Source organism: Dendrobates tinctorius, unplaced genomic scaffold, assembly GCF_039654945.1.
Source record: "Dendrobates tinctorius isolate UK_male_01 unplaced genomic scaffold, ASM3965494v1 ptg000127l, whole genome shotgun sequence".
NCBI classification, from domain to species: Eukaryota; Metazoa; Chordata; class Amphibia; order Anura; family Dendrobatidae; genus Dendrobates; species Dendrobates tinctorius.
In genome coordinates, this window is record NW_027361795.1 from 7,828,116 (window position 1) to 7,850,703 (window position 22,588).

General features: G+C 41.4%; 1 protein-coding gene across 2 annotated transcripts in view; it reads left to right on the forward strand.

Moving 5' to 3' along the window:
- TFEB (transcription factor EB) overlaps positions 1-22,588 on the forward strand; it is a 63,448-nt gene that overhangs the window by 24,210 nt on the left and 16,650 nt on the right. For both annotated transcript variants that reach the window (XM_073542470.1, XM_073542469.1), the window contains exons 2-3: positions 13,422-13,639; positions 16,436-16,690. In XM_073542470.1, the coding sequence (XP_073398571.1) occupies positions 13,445-13,639; positions 16,436-16,690 (450 nt within the window). In that variant the 5' untranslated portion in view covers positions 13,422-13,444. The remainder of the gene's footprint in view (positions 1-13,421; positions 13,640-16,435; positions 16,691-22,588) is intronic.

Here is a 22,588-nt window from a genome sequence, read left to right on the forward strand (position 1 = left end):
GTCAAGTAACGACTCAGGGACAGGAACATTGTATACTCGATTATATATCCGGCCCGACTTCGGGTTGTTCATGAGGGTTCCTCCGTATTTTTTACAGATCCAGCGGAAGAGTGGCTGCGGTCCCACAGGGGATCCCCTGCGAAAGAATCCTAATGTGGAAGCTGTTGCTTCAGATCCTCTTAATTAACGGTCTAATTGGAGCTCTCTCGGTGAGTTCCCAGATACCAGCTATACCAGACGCTGTACTCAGTGATGGTATCCCCTTGTTTATCTTTTGATGGGGGCGTAAGACTGTACGCCTATGTTACTAGGTTCCTGTTTTGCTTTTTCTTTTTCAAAAGTTTTAACTTTTATAGTTGTTTAGATGGAGGCCGCAGCCGACGCCAAATTCTGCTATCTGTGTGGGGTCTCTGCACCTGGATTGGGCACCATTATGCATCATATACAGATGCAGGGGAATGGGTTCTGAGCTGATTTGTATGACCTGGAATGTAAGAGGCATAAAAACCCCTCGAAACAAAAATTAAGGTGTTCTCACAAATTAGACATTATCGTCCTCACATTGTGGCTATGGTAGAGATGCACCTGACCAGAGATACGGTTCAATGGGTACAGAAACCGTGGGTACATGCTTTTCACACCAGCTACTCAAGGGGGGGTTTCACTGTTAATCCATAGGGATGTTCAGTGGGAGGCCCGCAAGGACCCCGAGGGACGATTTGTGTTCGTGCATGCGCTGATTAATTCTCAGAAATATGTCATTCTTTGTATTTATAATCCCCCTCCGGCCAATATATCAATTAATCAGAAGGCAATGAGCTTTGCTTTAAATTACCCAGACGCACATGTCATCTGCATGGGAGATTTTTAATTTGGTCATGAATAGCCGTCTTGATAAATTGAGGCTAGGTGATGGAATACAGGACCCCCCCCCCCCCCCCCCCCCCCCGGGCACATCCCCAACTGTCACAATTCATGGCGGGTAGTGGGTGACTGGATCTATGGAGAATGCGCCATCCAGAGATGAGGGAATACACTTGCCATTCCTCCACTAAATGCTCTGTCTCGCATAGACTACATTTTTGGGTCTGGCAGCGTGGGTGGATGATATTAAACATGGAAGTAGGGGGATTTCGGATCATAGTCCAGTTATTCTCAGGCTTGAATATGGGCCATTGAGTAATAGGATAACATGGAAGCTGAACAGTTTTTGCCTGAAGTTGATGACGTCCCCTGATAGAACGATAGATCAGTTACGTTGCTTCGTCTCGTCCCACCCCGAAATATTAATGTATTTTGGGATGCTCTTAAAGCCTATTTACGGGGTTGTCTATCCTCTACGACTTCTCACATTAAGCAGGTGACATCAGAGGAGGATGGCGAGATGGAGCGACGTCTGAAAGACTCGGAGGCAGCCTATATATCGGATCAAACTAATAGTAATAGGGTAGAATGGCTGACCGCTCAAAGGTTATATGCTCAATACACTGACACCAAGACGAAACGTAAATTATTTTTTGCCCGGCAGTCTTATTTTGAAATGGGGAATCGGGCAAGTAGATTTCTGGCCTACTTAGTACGACAACATAATGCAACTAACACAATTCTACAGATTTGTGATTCGGGTGGTACTTTGGTTTCCTCAACTGAGGAGATACTAAAATGCTTTTCTGACTATTATGGTTCATTGTACAATTCTAAAACTGATGTGGATGGCCCGGAGTGTCTAAATTATTTGTCAGATATATAGTTTCCTACGCGAAGTTCTTCCCAACAGGCCTTTATGGATGCAGAGTTTACTCTGGAGGAGGTAGAGGACTCCATAAAAGACATGGCCTCCGGGAAGGCCCCTGGGCCGGATGGCTTTCTTGTGGCGTTATATAGGAAATATCAAGATATACTGGCACCCCTTTTGCTGACGGTGTTTTGTGAGATTTGGGAGGGGGGATGCATGCCGGAGTCCTGTTATGAGGCCAATATAATAGTTCTTAAAAAGGAGGGGAAGGATCCTTTTAGATTGTGGATCTTACAGGCCTGTCTCACGAGTAAATGTGGATTATAAAAATTTTTACAAAAATCTTGGCCAAAAGAGCAAATTCAGTTATATTAGATCTTGTACACCCAGATCAGATGGGTTTTATGCCGGGGAAGAGCACCTCCATAAATATCAGACGAGTCCAGTCAGTGGTCCAATATAGCTCTCTGGTACCAGATAATGAATGGGCACTGGCATCGCTGGATGCGGCTAAGGCCTTTGACTCGCTTGAATGGCCTTTCCTCCGTGCATGTTTGCAGTGGTATGGATTTGGTGATAGATTCAAAAAATTGGTCAACGTTTTATACATGAAGCCCAAGGCACGGGTCATCGTGAATAACTCCATATCTGAATCATTTTCACTACATAGGGGAACTCGTCAGGGGTGTCCCCTTTCCCCGGCCCTTTTTGCTCTTGCTATTGAGGCGCTGGCAAATTCGTATAAGATCTTCTCCTGATATTGCTGGTATAGAAATAGCAGGTCGGACGGATACCATAGGCCTATATGCTGACGATATGGTGATATTTATGGACAAAGCGGAGGAGACCCTGACAAGAGTGATCACTACCATAAATAAATTCAGTAGATATTCTGACCTATACATAAACTGGGAGAAGTCTGCTCTGATGCCTCTTTCCCATGCTCCAATGCCGCGACTTGAGACTCTCTCCTTACTGCCCATTGTAACCAGTCTTAAATATTTGGGTGTTCATATTTCGCAGGGTAGTAAATTTGATCTGCAACTCTATACAACCATTGCTGGAGACGGTCAAAGGTAAATTCGCGATTTGGGGTAAACTTCCACTGTCTGTAGCCGGACGTATTAATCTAATTAAAATGATATTACTCCCCAAGCTTAGCTACTTTCTTCAACACAGCGCGGTGGTGGTGCCCAAATCCTTTTTTGCTAATCTGAATTCCCAAACCACATCCTTTATTTGGGGGAAAGCCAGGCCCAAACTTAAACTAACCACTTTGCAGAGGCCCAAGAGGGAAGGAGGGGCAGCGTTACCTGATTTCTTTCTATATTATTTAGCTGGACAGGCCAAGGCCATAAGTACTCCTCTCCTCTCTATATACATATGTTGTCAGTGGGGACTTAATGTTCCTTAGATTGCGTTAAGAAGAAAAGGGAGAGGCTCATCCCAAATACACAGGGTGAGGAATGGGAAGAAATCCTGGAGTCACCAATCTGGGTATCTCCGTCGGCCAACAGGATGATACAATTGTATATTATTAATCAATCATATTTGACTCCAATCCGACTCTTTAAGATGGGCTGATATCCGTCATCGGAATGTTTGAGATGTCATTCAATAGATGCAGACTTTATTCATATGATCTGGTGCTGTCCTGTTGTTGCGCAATACTGGAGAGGGGTGACGTCATTATTAACATCCTTGGTACAAACCCCAGTTCCCCCTTGAGCCACTGATTTGTTTGTTTGGAGTGTGGGATGAGGAAACATGGGGTCATTATGTTGTAATTTTTCTACGGGAGACACTGTTCATGGCACGGAAGATACTAGCATTACGGTGGATGGGGAATTCACCCCCTACTCTTGGGTCTTGGATCACTCTGGTAAATTCGATTATCCCATATGAACGCACACTGTATCAGAATAGAGGGTGCCCGGGCAAATTCAGGAAGATTTGGGAGAGGTGGAACTCCTCTCACTTTGCAGAGCGGAGGCCCGCACAGTAAACTGCTCATTATATAGACGTAGGCTGCGGAGTAGTTTATGTTTTGGTAGATGTAGGTACGGTTTAGAAGCTAGGCAGGTTTTATTACTGGTGTAATAACATAACACAACATTACTGTGATTCAATTGATATTATGTCTGCTTTATTTACACACAACTGATGTATATATTATGCTTCACGTTTTCATGTTATCGGAGCATGTATATACTGTGTATCAAGCTTAACATCTTGCACTAAATGTGTGTTTTATATAACTGCTTACGGTTTAATAAACGAATTTAAAAAAAAAAAAATCACAAAATGCCAAAATGAGCAATTATTCCAATAAATACATATATATGTAAAAATAAACAAGAGTGCACATTTGGTATCGCGGCAATGAACTATTAAAACTGTTAACCCCTTCAGTGAACACAGTAAAAAAAAAAAAAAAAAGTGGTAATCTATGCTTTTTCATCATACCATCGAAAAAAAGTGGAATCTAAATAAAAACGCTGAAAACGTCATCTTGTCCTGCAAAAAAAAGCTTCCATATCGCTTCATCAGCGGAAAAATAAGTTTGTGCTCACAAAATACAGCAATGCAAAAATGATTCTTTTTTGTAAGTTTATTGTGTAAAATCATACAAAATGATTAGAAATGTGGTAGCGCTGTAATCGTACGTACCCGAAGAATAAAGTGGTCTCACTTTTACCACTTAGAGAATGGCATAAAAAATCCTGAGTTGCTGGCTTTTGTTCATTCTGCCTCCCAAATATCAGAATAGAAAGCGATCAAAAAATGTTGTGTGCCCGAAAATGGTACCAATAAAAAAAAAAAAAGTCTTTGTCCCGTAAAAAAGCCCTCACATGACTGTCGGCTGAATTATAGAAAGAAAAATAGTCTGACAGCAGCCAAACTTAAAAACAGATATGAATCTGATATCGCTGTAATCGCACCACAACCCGGAGAATAGTCATCTAATCACGAATACCGCACAAGGAATTGCATAAAAAAAAAATCCAATTCTTCACCTGCTGTTAATTTGTTCATTCTGCCTCTCAAAGATCGCATTATTTCTCGACTCGCATTTATCCTGCGCTGAACGCTTACACCGGTGTTTCTGTGTAAATCTCTGAAATACGTGATTTAGACTGAACCCCGGGCAGAAGATTCCCTATAAGGAGGCAGATGAAGGCACTGTGGATGCTGTCTGGCCTATGATACGGCAGTTGACCAGTTTTGGGCAGTGCTGATCAGAGTCCAGATTAATTCTGTTGCCACATTATAGTGAATGGATCCCTCGGGGGTTTCATCTGAATCACGACATTCGGAGATTTAGATGGAAACCACGATGTAAGTGCTCAGCATAGAGCGCCGGATAAATGTGATTTAAATGTTGCCAACAAAATCTAAGTCAATCCACCTGTGTTCCAGAAGTCAAAAGGTGCCCCTTCCCTTCCAAGCCCTGTCATGCGCCCATGAGTAGTTTTGTATCCCATATGGGGTATCGGTGTACTCAGGAGAAATAGCGCAACAAATTGTATGGTCCATTTTCTCCTGTTAGGGCTCATACTCGCGAGAAATATGGACAAGTGCAATCCGACAAAATCCATGTTATTCATTGGGTCACATCTCATTTGCGATCCCTTTTTTTTTCTTTTCTTCTCCCCCCCCCCCCCCTCAACTGAAATCGGACTGAGGGAAAAAAAATTGCAGCATGCTGCGTATCTTGGACGGGACTCGTTAATGGGTGTGAGAAAATCGCACAGCACTCGCACCATTTTTTTTTTTTTTTTTTGCACCGGTGTCCTTTGAAAAGCCGGCAATTCATGTCCGGCGTACGGTAAAATCACACTGTAGTATGTGTGTAAAATTTGGGACCTGCATGTATTTAATAAAAGAATGTTTTCACGGAATGAAATGGTGTGTGCTCCTACCCAATTTTCTGCCCCAGAGAGGGAAAACCCCCCACACCATCACACAACCTCCTCCATGCTTCACGGTGGGAACCAGGCATGTAGAGTCCATGTGTTCACCTTTTCTGCGTCGCACGAAGACACGGTGGTTGGAACCAAAGATCTCAAATTTGGACTCATAAGACCAAAGCACAGATTTCCACTGGTCTAATGTCCATTCCTTGAGTTCTTTAGCCCAAACAAGTCTCTTCTGCTTTTTGCCGGTCCTTAGCAGTGGTTTCCTAGCAGCTATTTTACCATGAAGGCCTGCTGCACAAAGTCTCCTCTTAACAGTTGTTGTAGAGATGTGTCTGCTGCTAGAACTCTTCGTGGCATTGACCTGGTCTCTAATCTGAGCTGCTGTTAACCTGCGATTTCTGAGGCTGCTGACTCGGATGAACTTATCCTCCGCAGCAGAGGTGACTCTTGGTCTTCCTTTCCTGGCGCGGTCCTCATGTGAGCCAGTTTCTTTTTAGCGCTTGATGGTTTTTGCCACTGCACTTCGGGACACTTTCAAAGTTTTCCCAATTTTTCGGACTGACTGACCTTCATTTCTTAAAGTAATGATGGCCACTCGTTTTTCTTTACTTAGCTGCTTTTTTTCTTGCCATAATACAAATTCTAACAGTCTATTCAGTAGGACTATCGGCTGTGTATCCACCAGACTTCTGCACAACACAACTGATGGTCCCAGCCCCATTTATAAGGCAAGAAATCCCACTTAATAAACCTTACAGGCAGGGCTGTGGAGTCGGAGTCGGTGCTCATTTTGGTGGAGTCGGAGTCGGAGTTGGAGTCGGTATAAAATGGACCGACTCCGACTCCTAAAATATATAATAAATTGGGTACAGTAATTCAATGCAGGATGTGCTGAATATTTTTTCATAGGAGTTTGGGAAAGTTATGAAATGTCCTATAAATGGCTGTTATATTCCTGATCTAAGGCTACATTCACACACAGCATTTTTCCTGTGTTTTTTGAGGATACGTTTTTCAGCTGCAAAAGCTGATCATCTTTTTAAAAAAAACTGCATCACCTGAAAGGTTTTTGAGCTCATAGATAATGTTTTCAATAGCAAAAGCAGATTAGAAATCTGCTCTATCTATATATCCATTTATCCATATCTGTCTATCCATATCGTATCTGTACCAAAAAGAATGAAAACCGGGTAGTACACCAATATATATTCTGTTCTATCTAAATATCTTGATTATTGGATCATAAAAATGATTAAATGTCTGAGGTTCACATTGTACTACAATAAATTTTTCACTTAAATATAAGCAATATGTGTGGGAGTCGGAGTCGTGGAGTCGGAGTCGGAGTTGGAGTCGGAGTCGGTGTAAGGGAAATTGAGGAGTCGGAGTCGCAGGTTTGGCTTACCGACTCCACAGCCCTGCTTACAGGGCACACCTGTGCAGTGAAAACCATTTCCGGTGACTACCTCTTGAAGCTCATCAAGAGAATGCCAAGAGTGTGCAAAGCAGTAATCAAAGCAAAAGGTGGCTATTTTGAAGAACCTAGAATATAAGACATATTTTCAGTTGTTTCACACTTTTTTGTTAATTATATAATTCCACATGTGTTAATTCATAGTTTTGATGCCTTCAGAGTGAATCTATAATTTTCATAGTCATATAGTCATGAAAATAAAGAAAACGCTTTGAACGAGAAGGTGTGTCCAAATTTTTGGTCTGTACTGTGTGTGTGTATATGTAATATATATATATATATATATACACTATGACTTATCTCAGCTAGGACAGCCTAGATCCTCAGGCTACATTCACACTATGGGCGTAGCCAGGATCAAACCTGGGGGGGGGCAGAACCTCATACTGCTCTGCAGAATTTCATACTGCACACCTCAGCTGCTGCAGAACCTCAAGCTGCACACCCCTAGACTTGAAGATAAAGCCTGCACCTAAGGCCTCTTTCACACATCCGTAGTTGGCAGTCAGCTAAAATCCGCTAAAGGGGGGGGGGAATGATCCGTTGCCGTTCAGCGAAGATTGGATGACAGCGACCTACGGATCCGTGAAAGGAGGAAAGCGCCATGAATTAAAGTGTCCTTTTAAAGTATGGCTGCGATCTCGCAGGATTGCAAGAGTACCTCCATGAACGAATGCGGGGCTCGATCGCCGCGGGCATCTTTGAGATCGGGCAATCTCGTGGTGACTGGCGGCGAGGAGAGATCGGGCAACGCTGCGGGGACTGGCGGTGAGATCGGGCAATCAGGCGAGAGAGAGTTCTCCAGCAGCCAGATTGGATTTAGGGTTAAATATGTAGCAAAAGGCAAAAATGCAGATCCGGCTACAAAAAAAAGTTTCATTGTCTGTCCGGTGATGTCAGCGGGCGCCAAAATTTTGGCGGATCCACAAAAATAAGGATGCAACGGACGACCGTCAGTCAAAATCCTCCGATAATGCAAGTCAATGGGGAAAAAAACGGATCCGCCAAGAAAAATGGTGGATCCGTTTTTTTTTTGCAAAACGGCAGATTTTGACTGATGGTGACAAACGGATGTGTGAAACAGGCTTTAAGAAGATGTGGTGAATGCAGTCTATTTATTCCAACTATCAATTGATGTTGATGTGTTACTGAAGACGAGCAATGCCTGTCCTGGGCGTCCTTTTGGGCAGCTATGAGGTGTACCTGACTGGTGCTAAAAAAAAAAGGAGTGTTAGTCTGTGTGCTACCCGGCTTTCATTCTTTTTGGTACAGATATGATGATATGGATAGACAGATATGGATATATAGACAGAGCAGATTTCTAATCTGCTTTTGCTATTGAAAACATTATCTATGAGCTCAAAAACCTTTCAGGTGATGCAGTTTTTTACAAAGCTGATCTGCTTTTGCAACTGAAAAACGTATCCTCAAAAAATGCAGGAAAAACGCTGTGTGTGAATGTAGCCTTAGATCAGGAATAGAACAGTCATTTATAGGACATTTCATAACTTTCCCAAATTCCTATGAAAAAATATTCAGCACATCCTGCATTGAACTACCGTACCCAATTTATTATATATTTTAGGAGTCGGACCATTTTATACCGACTCCACCAAAATGAGCACCGACTCCACAGCCCTGCATTTCGGATTTGAAAATCATTTTTCAAGCTGATGTTATAAAGTAATCTAATTTACTGAGATAACGACTTTTGGGTTTTCATTGGCTGTAAGCCATAATCATCAACATTGCCTAAAATGTACTTTTTGATAGTCTAATTTAGTGAGAAGCACTAATTATTTATAAATTCTCATTTGTGAATTTAGTGACCTCTAGTGGTAAAAATCAAGACTGACGAGTTATAGATGGAAGCAATGACTTGATGGTTTCCTTATCTTTTCACTTCAATGGCGAGTTAAGCAGACGTTCATATTAGTGGTGTTTACCCGAGTGATACCAGCTAACTTGTGATCCAGATCCTTTACAGATTATACCAGGATTAACCTATGCAGAATTAACAAAATATCTCACTTATTTTTCTATTTTGCAAGCACTCTATTGCATGTGGTGGCTCTTGTCTTTTCAGCTGCATTAGGGGGAGTGGACCAATTTGACCACACAATTTATATATTATTTTTTTTTTTTTTTTTTTATAACAAAAAAGTTAGTGTAAAAGTAATTTAACAAATTTATAAATGTGTACTTTTTTTTTTTTTTTTTTTTTTATCAATAATCGTACTGACCCATAGTATGAAGTGAAGATGACAACATTTATGTAGCACTGTGCATTCCTTGAAAAAAGTAATTGTCTCTTGGTCTTCCAAAGTGTGAAGTAGTATGAAAATCGATCCAAATGTCATAAGATCTTAAATGCATCTGTTCTCCCTCTCCATCACCCCCCCCCCCCAAAAAAAAAAGTCATGTACATTAGCTCTAAAAAATAACCAATTTTTTTTACATCAGTCTGTTAAGAGTGGAAGAAGAGGGTTGCATTGACTATCCAACACAATGGGCAGCAAGATAAAACTGTGTAATTACCGTGGCTAGTACTTCAGACCAACTCCTAGCCCTTCATATAGTGGAGAATGTGCAGTACCCGGGCGTTGGAACATCTGGCTGTCGTCAGCACCGAGAATAGCAGATGGTGGTGGGTACAGGGTGCCAACTGATAATGATGACCTATTGTTCATATATCCTTATTAAAGAGTTACTCCGCTACTTTACATGATGTGCGGCTAAATCCTCTCTGGGGTAAAAAAAATAAAATAAAACTTCAAAGGGATTTCCAGGAAAAATAAAACTTTAATAATCTATATAATTTCCAAGCGGGTAGAACGAGTGGTTTTAGAAAACCTGAATCCTTCTCAGAAGGCCTCTTGAAAATCTAGTTTGCATCATTTTTTCCTACCTTAGGTCATATCAGTTGCTGGTGGACTTGGCTTGTGATAGTCACATGCAAAGCGTTTTAGTACCAAAGATCAAACTTCTAGAAAAAGCACAAACCAAGTGCTTCGCCAGACTGATCAGTACCGGTCTTGTGGTATATGACTGTTTTTTTTTTTTTATTGCCATTGTTATTTGAACCTAATAAGGAAGGTACAAACTGCGTGCCAAGACCAGTTATTGTCTTCCCAATAAATATGCTCCATCTGCACGAGTTGCACTTTGGATTACCGGTACTTTCTCTTCAGGATTGCCCAACTTATCTACTTGCTATATGTGACCATTTGGATTTCGGGTTAAACTTCACTTTTTGTTGACTTTCCTCCAGCAAGGAACAAACTGATATATTCTGCAATTTTTCAGTACCTCGTGATTGTTTGCTGAATTCCAGTGGCATTGATTTTGCAATAAGTGAAGGTTTGCGCTTTCAGTTTATCAATCCAAAATCCCAAACTTCAAAGCTAGCAAGCTCAGGCTTCGTTTAGATGACCGTAATGCTGGTGAATTTTGGCATCCTTATTACAACCATTTAGTTCGAGTGCCGCATGGCTCCCCATGCTAATGTTAGTTCATGTTATTAAAAGCCACCTTATGGACCCACCTTGCGCACATAAGGCCTCTTTCACACCTCAGTGTCTCCACTACGTGTGGTGACAATTTTCACACGTACCGGAGACACTGACACTTCAAATGAATGGGTCTGTGCACATGTCTGTGTCTTCTCACGGACCGTGTGTCCGTGTGCTCCACACGTCATCACATCCTTTTTTGTGCGTATGTACTGATCACACAGACCCATACAAGTCAATGGGTCCGTGTCAACACGTACTGCACATGGATGGCGTCCGTGTGCCATCCGTGTGCGTTTTTAAAGTCTTAGGGTTAAAATTGAAACAAATTGTTTCAATACTAGGCTCTGGTGCGTATCCACACGGATATGACAAATGGACACACAGCTATCTCCGGTACCGTTTTTCCGGTATCGGAAATATCAGGACGTGTGAAGTCAGCCTAATACAGATACTAAAGGGAGCCCGCATTACGTCTGTCTATATGAGGCTTTAGTATTCCGTTTTAGGAACTCTTTCCCATCATCCTTGCAGAATGCTTCTTTGCTCATAATGTAGTGTATGTATAAGCTCTCAGTAATATTCAAGTCTAAGGACTGTGGAGGCCAGTCTAAACAGTAATCTTTGTTTTTTGTAAGTACCGTAGCTCAAGGTTGCATTTGAAGTTTGTTTTGGGTCCCTCTCGGAACAGTCAACATATTTTTCAGTTTACTAAGTGACTGTAGGATATTATCAAAATCCATATTTAGCTCTATCCAAGTGTCACACAACCGCAAAGCATTACAATCTTTTCTTTAAAAAAATAAAATAAAGAAAAGCAACACATTTCTGCTCTTTTTCTTCCTGTTTGTACCACAGACAGAAGCAGCAGAGGCATGGGGAACATTTATACAGCAGTGCTGAGCTATGTTGCTGTGAATCCAACTCTGTAATGACATAAAACAGTTACTTGAAGCTGCAGCACAGTCTCACTGCTGAGTGTTCCTTACTCTTCCTCCTCCCCCTGCTCCTTTCCATGGAGTATAATAGAAGCTGTACCCTGTTAACTTGCTGTGCTTGCAGGCTGTATTGCTTTGTCCAGTATCGTTTTGTGCTGTTTTATCAGAGTGGATGATAAGTTCAGGAGGCAGGAAAAGAAGTGTGTAAAAATATATATCTTGCCTGTGCTATTAATTTATGCAATGTTTTGGTTCCTTCCATAAATTTCCTATTGGATTCAGGTCAGGTGATTGACTGTGCCAGTCTAGCCGCTTTATTTCCTTTCTCTGAAACCACTTGAGTTTGCTTGGCTATGTGTTTAGGATCATTGTCTTGCTGAAATGTCCATTCTCGTTTCATCTTCATCATCCTGGTAGATGGCAGCAGATTTATTTAAAAAAAAATCTTGCTACATTTGTCCATTAATCCTTCGTTCAATTACATGAAGTTTGGAGGTGACGTGTGCTGAAAAACCACTCCACACAATGTTCCCACCTCCAAGCATCACTGTTGGTATGGTGTTTTTGGGTTGATATGCAGTGCCTTTTAGCCTTCAAACATGGTGTGTATTATGGCATTCAATTTTAGGCTCCTCTGACGAGACTGTATTCTCCCATTATTTCAGTCTTGTCTAAATGTTGTTGAGCAAACCTTAAACTCAAACATGCTTCTTGTCCAGCACTGGAGTCTTGCATGGTGAGCGTTCATACAGAGGTTGCGTGCATTACTTTTTATAGTTTTCTTTGAAATGGTTGTTGATTCCAGGACTGTCTGTAGCTCTCCACAGGTGGTCCTTGGCTCTTGGACATCTCTGATTCTTTCCAATCCTGAAACCCTTTATGGTGAAATTTATTTTCTTTACACTTCTGGATTATGGCCCCCACAGTGCTTACTGTAAACATCAGTAGTTTGGAATTTGTTCGGTAACCAATGCCATCAATATGTTTTGCAACAATAAGGTTGCATAAGTCATGAGACGGCTCATCATGAGAGGTTTCTTGTGTGGCACCTTGGCAATGAGACACCTTTTTATAGGCCATTAGTTGAACCAGCTGATATTATTTTTCACTAAGTGGCAGGCTTGTTTTCTATTTACTAATGGATTTCATTTTGTCATGATTTTCCATGGATTGTTGCACCTTTTTCTGCATCTGTTCCATACATTTTCCTTGTACCTTTTCTCATTACTCATAATTTTGATTTCTTTGTGGATTGGATGGGTTGTTACTAGTGATGAGCGAACGTGCTCAGATAACGTCTTACCCGAGCATCTGGGTGTGCTCATATTATGTTCGAGTTCCTGCGGCTGCAAGATTTGCGGCTGTTAGGCAGCCTGAACACGTGAGGATTCTCTAACAAACAGGCAATACTTGCACGTGTTCAGGCTGTCTAACAGCCACAAATCATGCAGCTGCAGGGACTCAAACATAATCTAGGAGCACTCCCAGATGCTCGGATAACTCCTGAGCACGCTCGCTCATCACTAACTGTTACCGACATCTGGTCTGAGAATTTCATGTCAATAGCACCTTTAGAGAAATATTTACTTAGAAAATTGACATATTTAATACTTTTCACCTGCTGTACAAAGTCACATATTTTTGTACAAGTGTCTTGCTTAACAATGTGAAACCTCATAGTGCTATAATGGTGTATAGCCCTTGTGCGACCTGAGTAAATAGGTAAGGGTATCGTGCACTTTTGCTGACACCGTTCTGACATTATGATTGTGCTGAGATATTGGGGTTACAAATAACTAATCTGTTTTCACTCTAATGATGAGCTACAAATCTTTCTTGCAGGGGTTATTAAGTGGCCTTCCACCATGGCATCCAGAATTGGTCTTCGTATGCAGCTGATGAAAGAACAGGCTCAGCAGGAAGAGCAACGTGAACGAATACAGCTACAACATCAGCAGCATTTCATGCCGCATCACATCATGCCTTCCACTTCTTCGCCGGCCATCAATACACCTGCTTCTTTTCAACCTCCACCACCAGTTCCGATGGAGGTCTTGAAGGTAAAAATTTCAGTGCTAAATTTTATGCAGAAGTAAAATCCATGACAAAATTCTTCTACAGAACTCCTTAATGGGTATTTAAAAACTGATCTGTGACATGCGAGTGGGTTTTCGAGAACCTCATTTGCTTGCAGAAAGTTATTGTTTTGTAAAATATATTTATTTAGTATTTATGCCCTTGTTGTGCAAAAGTTTTAGGCAGATCTAAAAAATGCTGCAAAGTAAGAAGGTTTTTTTAAAATAGAAGTGTTAAAAGTGTATTCTAATGTTATGCAATGGGTAGACTGCATAAAAGTCAGCAAACTTGCAACTGACTTGCCTTTTCTATGTGCTGTCATTCTCCTCCTATCTTGTCTAGTCTACCGCTTGTTGCCAAAGGTCAGCAACCAGAGCATGGTCAAGTATGCGCAGTAGCTACAGTCCAGGCATAGACGTTATCCTGGTTGTCCAGTACTTTTTATGTTGATGGCCTGTCCTTTAAGATAGGTCATCGCTATCTGATCAGGGGGGAGTGCCTGATGCGGCCAAATGGGATTATGAGCTGAACAGCATAGCTCCAGCCAGCATTGGAAACAGCTGATCAGTGGGCGTGCCGATTATCTTACCCCTATTGATCTGATATTGCTAATCTACCTTAAGGTTTAGGCCATCACCTTTATCTTATGAGTTACCGCAGTTAGCTGCTCACTTTCCACTCGTTCTCTGCTCTGGATGGAGCTCTTATCAGTCCTGCAAAATCACAATACCTTGGCCTGCACTATCCGCATTTTCCAGATTATCTCTGAAGCACTGAAAGACCATTAATGTCTCTCAGTACCTTTAAAGGGAATCTGTAAATTAAAAAAACACTTAACCTGCATTTATGGGGTCAATATGCAGATTAACAGCAATTTGAAGCCGTTTGACTGCACTTTCAGCAGCCTCTTGCTTTGTCATAGAGACGTGGCTTCAGTAACCACTCAGTACTTGGTGAATGGCAGCTGGAACTGACATAGTCAACTCAGTACTGATATACTGCAGAGCCAGCTGTCAGTTCTGGTGCAAGGTTACAGCTGCCGCTCACTTTGTGCTGAGCTATGACTGACGCTCCACCAGCCGCTCATCTATGACTGAAAGCTGGAGGGTGCCGAGAGGAATAAAACTAATTTCCTCTAAGCAGCCAGGCTTTCAGTACTGCAGCCACACTGAAATGCAACAGTCAGACCAGAACTATCAATCAAGGCAAAGTGTCAGCCTACCAACAATGAAGTAAGGAGACTGAAATGCTGTGTGCTGCTCAAGACACAACTTGAGAAAAACACTTTAATAGTTTGCATTTTGTTAATTGATAAAAAAGGAATAAACAAGAGAACATTACATCCAAACCAGATTTGTTGTGGTGACCACCCTTTGCTTTCAAAATGGCATCAAAGCAAAAATTCTTCTAGGCACACTTGCACACAGTTTTTGAAGGAACTCGGGAGGTATGGTAGTTCCAAACCTCTTGGAAAATTAACCACAGATATTCTGTGAATGTAGTTTTGCGCAGATCCTTCTGCTTCTTTATACAATCCTAGCCAGAGTCGATGATGATTATGTTCATGGCTGTGTGAGGACCATATCAGCACTTCCAGATCTCCTTGTTCTTTCTTTTGCTGAATATAGATTTTAATGACATTGACTTTGTTTGGTGGTGTTATCCTGCAGCAGAATAAATTTGGAGCCAATCCACAAAACCCTCCTGATATTGCTTGATGAATAAGTATCTGCCTTCTTTGCTCGGCATTGATGAAACAAAAAAATAGGCAACTTTGAGGTTTGAAGATGCAGTTTGCCCAGGAAATTTAGTATGGCAGATGAAAGACCACATACTTATTTCCCATAAAAATCAGAAGATATTCAGCAGTGTCAGGTCAGATCTGGCATCAGCCAGTGAGGTCCAACTACGCCCAAATACTGTTGAGTGGCAGTGAGGTCGGGTATATGCACTCCGCCTTCATCGGTGCACCGCACATGCCCAGGTAGGCAGTAGTAATGTAGGGCACAGCCAGCTGTCAGATTTGCAGAGTTGGTTGAGTCCTGAGTCACTGCCTCCACGTGGGCATGCACAGTGCGCTGATAAAGCCGGGGTGCATATAGTTGGCTTCTCTGTCCATTGCCAGGGAGGCAGAGGTTTCCAAAAGCAACTTCAACACTATTCTTTGCAAATAATGTCACTGCAGTTCTCAGCAATGGCCAATAGATCGTGAACAAGGCAATTTAATTAAAATGCTTGCTTTTATAGTGCCACAGCACTTTACAGACATTGTCATCACCAAATGTTTCCATTGGGATTCTTAAAGTTCCTGATCGGTATGTACGGTATGTTGGAAGAAAACTTGCTAAGATACTGTCTTTGCTAAGATACTGTCTTTGGTCATACTTAAACCCAGGTCCCAAATGCTGCAAGGCAACACTGAACCACCATGCTGCCTTGCTATGCTGTTTTATCTCCAATGCCATAAGGTTGTTGTGTGTGTGTTGTGGTTTTTTTTTTTTTATAACCCATTTTCCCTGTATCCATTTTTGAGTCTTACCGAGAAACTAACATCTCAGACATTTGTTTGTGGCCTATTCCTGGGTTTGGCCTAAAGATGTAATGATGTAGGTCTCGCATGTCTTGAAAACTGGGGTCCTGTGATTGCTTCTTGCTTCCCCTGTGAAAGGAGAGGAGTCGGCACATGTTTTTCTCAATTTTTTAGAAACATTTATAATTTAAAAAAATACAACAAGCATCTTAAGATAATTCTAACTATTTAAATCTTTTGTCTACCACAGGTTCAGAGCTACTTGGAGAACCCAACTTCTTACCATATACAACAGTCTAGAGACAAGAAGGTTCGAGATTATCTATCAGACACTTATGGAAACAAATTTGCCTCCCAAATAAATCCACTCAGACTATCTCCAAAACCCCCTCCTGCTCCATCCTCTCCTGCCCACCGCCAAGCACGCCTTTCATCTTCAGCAGGAAACAGTGCACCTAACAGTCCCATGGCGAGAATGAATCTATGCTCTAACCCGGAAAGAGAGGTGAGCAATTGCTGTGTATTGTCTATCAGTTAGTGTTTGCCTGGGTGCCACTTATGCTGCCTCATATGATAACTATCTCGTTCATATTATCTGCAAGCAGGGCTGTGGAGTCGGAGTCGTGGAGTCGGAGTTAGTTTTGGTTGGAGTCGGTAGAAATGTACCGACTCCGACTCCAGCTTTAAAAAAAAAATGTATTAATATTTCATAATTGAACTTTCATATGAATTTTATAAATGTTACTCAAATATATATATGTTCTATCAAACTATGAACAACAGTGATAAGCAGTTCTGCTGGAGATAGAGACATTTCTTACTTCTTGTGTGTCACTGTTCTCCACTGCCCTTATCTAATCTTATACTTGGTTAACCTCATGCTGCCCCAACCCCCCTACTTACAATGTATGAAAGTGAAAATGTGTTGCAAATTCTTAGTAGTAAAGCTCCTCCTCTAGACTAGATCATACTAGGTGTGCATCTTCCAAGCATCTCACAGCTGCCTGCTACTCAGAAGAGGAAGACTGTAAGAAGTATTATCCTTTCAACAAACTTTGCATCAGTTAACTGTGAGTACATGAGGAATAATAACAGTATTACTGACCACTATATCAGTTGTACGACCTGGCAATAATTTTGTACAATTGTTTTTAGGAAAAACAATTGTCATTTGGATTGTGAATGCAGAATTAAAAACCTGAGAATGTCAAAGAAGCATCACATTAAATCAGCTGTATTTGAACATTTCACCATCACTCAAGATAGAAAACATTATGTCTGTCAGTGTATGACAAATGATCCAGACGAAAACAAATGCTGTGAAGCCAAGATGAGTGCATATTCAGGCAAAGATAAAAATGCTCCTACCAGAGCTTCTAATCTAAAGAGACATTTACAGCGCTTTCATCCAGAAGTACTGAAAGCAGTGGATGAGAAAGACTGCATCCAAACCAATGAACCAGTGCCCAGCTCTTCCAGCCAAACAAAGGAGCAGAGAACTTTGCAGCCATCAGTTGCAAGATATTTTGTCAGTGACAAAGTTACTGTGACAATGACAGTAGATACGTTTAAAAAACAGATCATAGAGCTTGTTGTAAAGGATAGTGTGCCTATTTCATTATTTTCACGACCAGCTTTTATGTGTCTGAATGGGGAAATGGCCCGCAAGCTTGGTGTTTCTCTGGAGAGAGAGAGTATTAGAAAATTAGTAATCGAAGAAGCTTTTAAACAAAAGGAAGAACTTAAAAAAACTCTCAAGGGACGCTTTCTGTTTCTTAAAATGGATGCCTGCACACGTCACAGAGTGAACTATTTTGCCATCAATGTCCGATTTGTTTGTGACAAAAATGAAATGGTTACCAAGACATTGGCAGTAAAAGACACCAAAGCTCTTCACACCAGTGAGTTTCTCCAGGTCTTGGTGGAAAAGGTTCTGCAAGACTATGAACTTAAAAAAGAGCAAGTTCTTTCTGTCGTAACTGACAATGCTTCAAATATGATAAGTACTATTAAGCTAATGAATGAGAGTAATGATGGTGACCAGCAGCTAGAAGAACATTCTGGGTCCACAGACACAGAAATGTTTGAAATAGAGGAACACAGTATTGTAACTGAGGAGCAAACTGAAGTTGCTTCAGATGAACAGCAACATGATAGTTTAGATGATCTTGTTGAAACTGTGTCAATATGTTCTTTCATTCATCACATGCGCTGTGTTGTGCATACGCTACAGCTGGCTATAAGAGACAGTCTGCAAGAAGGACATGCTGCTGCACTGATTGGCAAGGTGAGAAAATTGGCTACTGTTGCCAGAACCCTTAAAGTTGACTCAATTTTGAAGAGACGTGCTGGAAATGGGCAATTATTGATCAAGCCACACGATGGGGCAGTACGTACTTAATGATTCAGCGCTTGGTTGAACTGAAAACCTTTCTTGTAGACATGGCTAACCCTCAACTGACGCTAAATGAAAGTCAGTGGAATCAGGTGACTGAGCTGGAAAAATTGCTAGAGCACCCATTTACAGTGACTAAAAAATTACAAGCAGAGGACTTAACTCCAGGTATTTTCTTAAAGGAGTGGAAGAACCTGATGTTTCGCCTGTCCCAAAGAGGAGGGTTAATTGCAAGTGGCATTGCTACATCAATGAAACGGAGAGAGGAGCTACTATTACAAAATAACATTCTTTTGGCAGCTGTTTATGTAGACCCAATGCATCGGATTCTACTAGATGATCAACAGCTAAGGAAAAGAAGCTCTGTTTGAAATAGCAGTAAGGATGAAAGGGCTACAGAACAGTCAGGAGGAACAAGAAGAATTTGGTCGTCCTGCCACATCTTCACCCTCATCAACTGATGAAGAATTTAATTTCGAAAAATATTTGGATCACAAGGACCGTGCAAAGCGTTCCCGCATAGAAGAAGAGTCATCCCCATCAAGGAACACAGCCAGTACATTTCAGCAGAATTTTTCATGTGCACTAAAAGAAATTGAGAAATTTGACCGTTCATCAAAAATAACAGTGCAACAAGCGATTCCTCTGAATCCTGACATTGTCAGAGATGTTGCCCGAGTGGTTACTGCTTTGCCACCAACACAAGTTAGTGTAGAGAGGTTGTTCTCTGCTCTCAAAATAATTAGATCAGATTTGAGGGCATCCATGAAGGAGGATCTGACAGAGGCAATACTTTTTTCTGAGGACAAATTTATAGATTTCTTCTTATTAACTGCATAAAAGTGTTTATTGCATATTTACTTACAGTTTAGAAAAGTTTATAAAAGTTATTTGCTATATTCTAATTGTATTCTAATAAATGTAGTTTTTGCTCTAAGTGGTCTGATTACTTATATGATGGTGAGAAACTGAATAAGCACGATGTTTATTTTACAACAGTAAATTTGTTGTTATGAATTGGCCATTTATGAAGGAGCCGGAGTCGGAGTCGCAACTGTGGCTTACCGACTCCACGGCCCTGTCTGCAAGTTTAGGTGAACTACACTGCTGGAAATAAAAGGAGCACTAAAATACCACATCCTAGATATCACTGAATGAAATATTCCAGTTGCAAATTTGTACTCATTACATAGTGGAATGCATTAAGAACAATAAAACCTAAAAATGATCAATGTAAATCAAAATTAATATCCCATGGAGGTCTGGATTTAGAACGATACTCAAATTCAAAGTGGAAAATCAAATTACAGGCTGATCCATCTTTAGTGGAATTGCCTCAAGACGAAGAAATGATGTGCAGTAGTGTGTGTGGCCTCTACGTGTCTGTATGACCTCCCAACAAAGCCTGGGCATGGTATTGATGAAACTGTGAATGTTCTCCTGTGGAATCTCCTCCCAGACCTGAATGAAAGCATCCGTCAACTCCTGAACAGTCTGGTGCAATGTGGTGTTGGTGGATGGAACGAGACATGATATACTTCATTGGATTCAGGTCTAGGAAATGAGCAGGCGAGTCCACATCATCAATAGCTTCATCATTCAGGAACTGCTGACACACTTCAGCCACATGAGGCCTAGCCTTATAATGCATCATAAGGAACCCAGGGCCCAGTACACCTGCATATGGTCTCACAATGTGTCTGAGGATCTCATCCCGATACCTAATGGCAGTTGGGGTGCTTCTAGCTCGCACATGGAGGGCTGTGCAGCCCTCCAAAGAAATGCCTCCCAACACTATTACTGACCCACTGCCAAACCGGTCATGCTGAAGGATGTTGCAGGCAGCAGAACATTCTCCACTGCGTCTCCAGACTCTCAAGTCTGTCACACGTGCTTGAATCTTCACAAATCCATGAAGGGCACTGGCCGCCAATGTTGAGTCTGCCAATCTTGAAGTTCTCTGGCAAATGCCAATTGCCCTGCACGGTGTTGGGCTGTAAGCACAACAACTATTTGTGGATGGAGCGCCCTCATTCCACTCTCATTGAGTCTGTTTCTGACAGTCTGAGCAGACACATGGCTGTTAGTGGCCTGCTGGAGGTCATTTTGCAGAGCTCTGGCATTGCTCATCCTGTTCCTCCTTGCACAAAGGAGGAGGTAGCAGTCTTGCTGCTGGATTCTTGCTCTCCTACGGCCCTCCTGGTGTACTAGCCTGTCTCCTGTTATCTGCTTCATGCTCTGGACACTGTGCTGACACACAGCTACCCTTCTTGCCACATCTCGCATTGATGTGTCATCCAGGATGAGCTGCACTACCTGAAAAACCTCTGTGGGTTGTAGACACCACCTCATGCTGCTGTACAGTACCTCTATGGGCGAGAGGAATGACTACATGCAAAAGTGGCCAAAAAGGATGAGAACAGAGAAATGGTCTGTGGTCACCACCTGCAGAACCAATCCTTTTAAAGGGGTTGTCTTGCTAATTGCCTATAATTTCTACCTGTTTTCTGTTTCACTTGCACAACCGCATGAGAAATTGATTCACAATCAGTGTTGCTTCACAACTGGACAGGTTGGATTCACAGAAGTGTGATTGACTTGGAGTTACGTTGTGGTGTTTCAGTGTTCCCTTTTTTTTTTTTTTAGCAGTGTATTAAAGTGGTGACCAAGTAATAAAGGAGGCCAGGATGATATCTCATTCACTCACTAATAGAAATTTAATTTGTGTAATGTCTTTTAGAATATTGACCCATTGATTATTATTTTTATTTTATTTATTTTTTTTTTTGGGTTCTGGCCATGTGTAGAACTTTTAAGGTATCAAATGTCATGGCTATAAGCAGGCATAGTCTCCTCCTTCATTACTTCACGATGCTTTTAAGTCTTCACAATATTTTTTTTTCTCTCATAAAAACAAGCAGTTTCTTTTTCTGCACTCCACAATTTAAGGGTATGTGCACATGGTGCGGATTCTGCTGCGGATCCGCAGCGTTTCTGCAGCTGCGGGTCCGCAGCAGATTTAGGTGCGTTGTACAGTACCACTGTTTCAATGGTAAACTGGAAAACGCTGTGCACATGCTGCGGATTTTTCCGCGCGGTTTTGCTGCAGTTTACAATCCGCAGCATATCAATTCTTTTGTGCAGAAATGCTGCGGTTTCACACCTCATCCATTATGAGGTGTGAAACCACAGGGCAAAACCACAGGCAAATCGGCAGATAAACCGCAGGACTAAACCTGCGGATTTTACTACAGAATTCGCAGATCCAAATAAACTCCGTGTGCACATCCTTTTTTTTATATTGAAATATTTTTTTTTTCTTATTTTTCCCCTTTGTTCATCTTTTTCTTCTTTCCTTATCAAACTCCCCCTTACCACCTCCTTTTTTTTTTTCTTGCAGATTTTTTTTCTTCACTTAGTTACTCCAGCTCTAGTAGCTCATACCACTAAGGCACAGTCCCAGCATACTAGTATAATAAACACCCATATCCACCTCTAATTCTGCTCCTTTTTTATTTCCTAACACCAGTATTCTTATTTTTCATATATCTTTTCCCTATTTCAAATTGACTTTTCTATTCAATTTCTAAGTTTGCGCAAAGGTGTTATCCCGACAATATAACGCGATGTGCTGGTCATATGACCATGGAGGAGCGTTTTTTTTTATTTTTTTATTTTTTTCTTATTTCTTTCCGCATTCCTACAAGTTGTACCCTATCGTTGTGGTGGATGACTAGGTGTGATCACCTCAAAACGCGTTGACAAAACCACATCCATACAGCATCCTGTATAATTTGGATATTCAGCAAAACGGGTTTCCATCTTCAAGTTTAAAAAAATTTAAAAGGCAGAGGTAGAACTCCATTGTAGAAAACTGGCTACATTTCAGGATATTGCTTCTCAACAAGGGCAAAACACTTGAATCAAAATTGTACAGAGGTGCATCTCACAAAATTAGAATATCATCAAAAAGTTTCTTTATTTCAATTCTTCAATACAAAAAGTGAA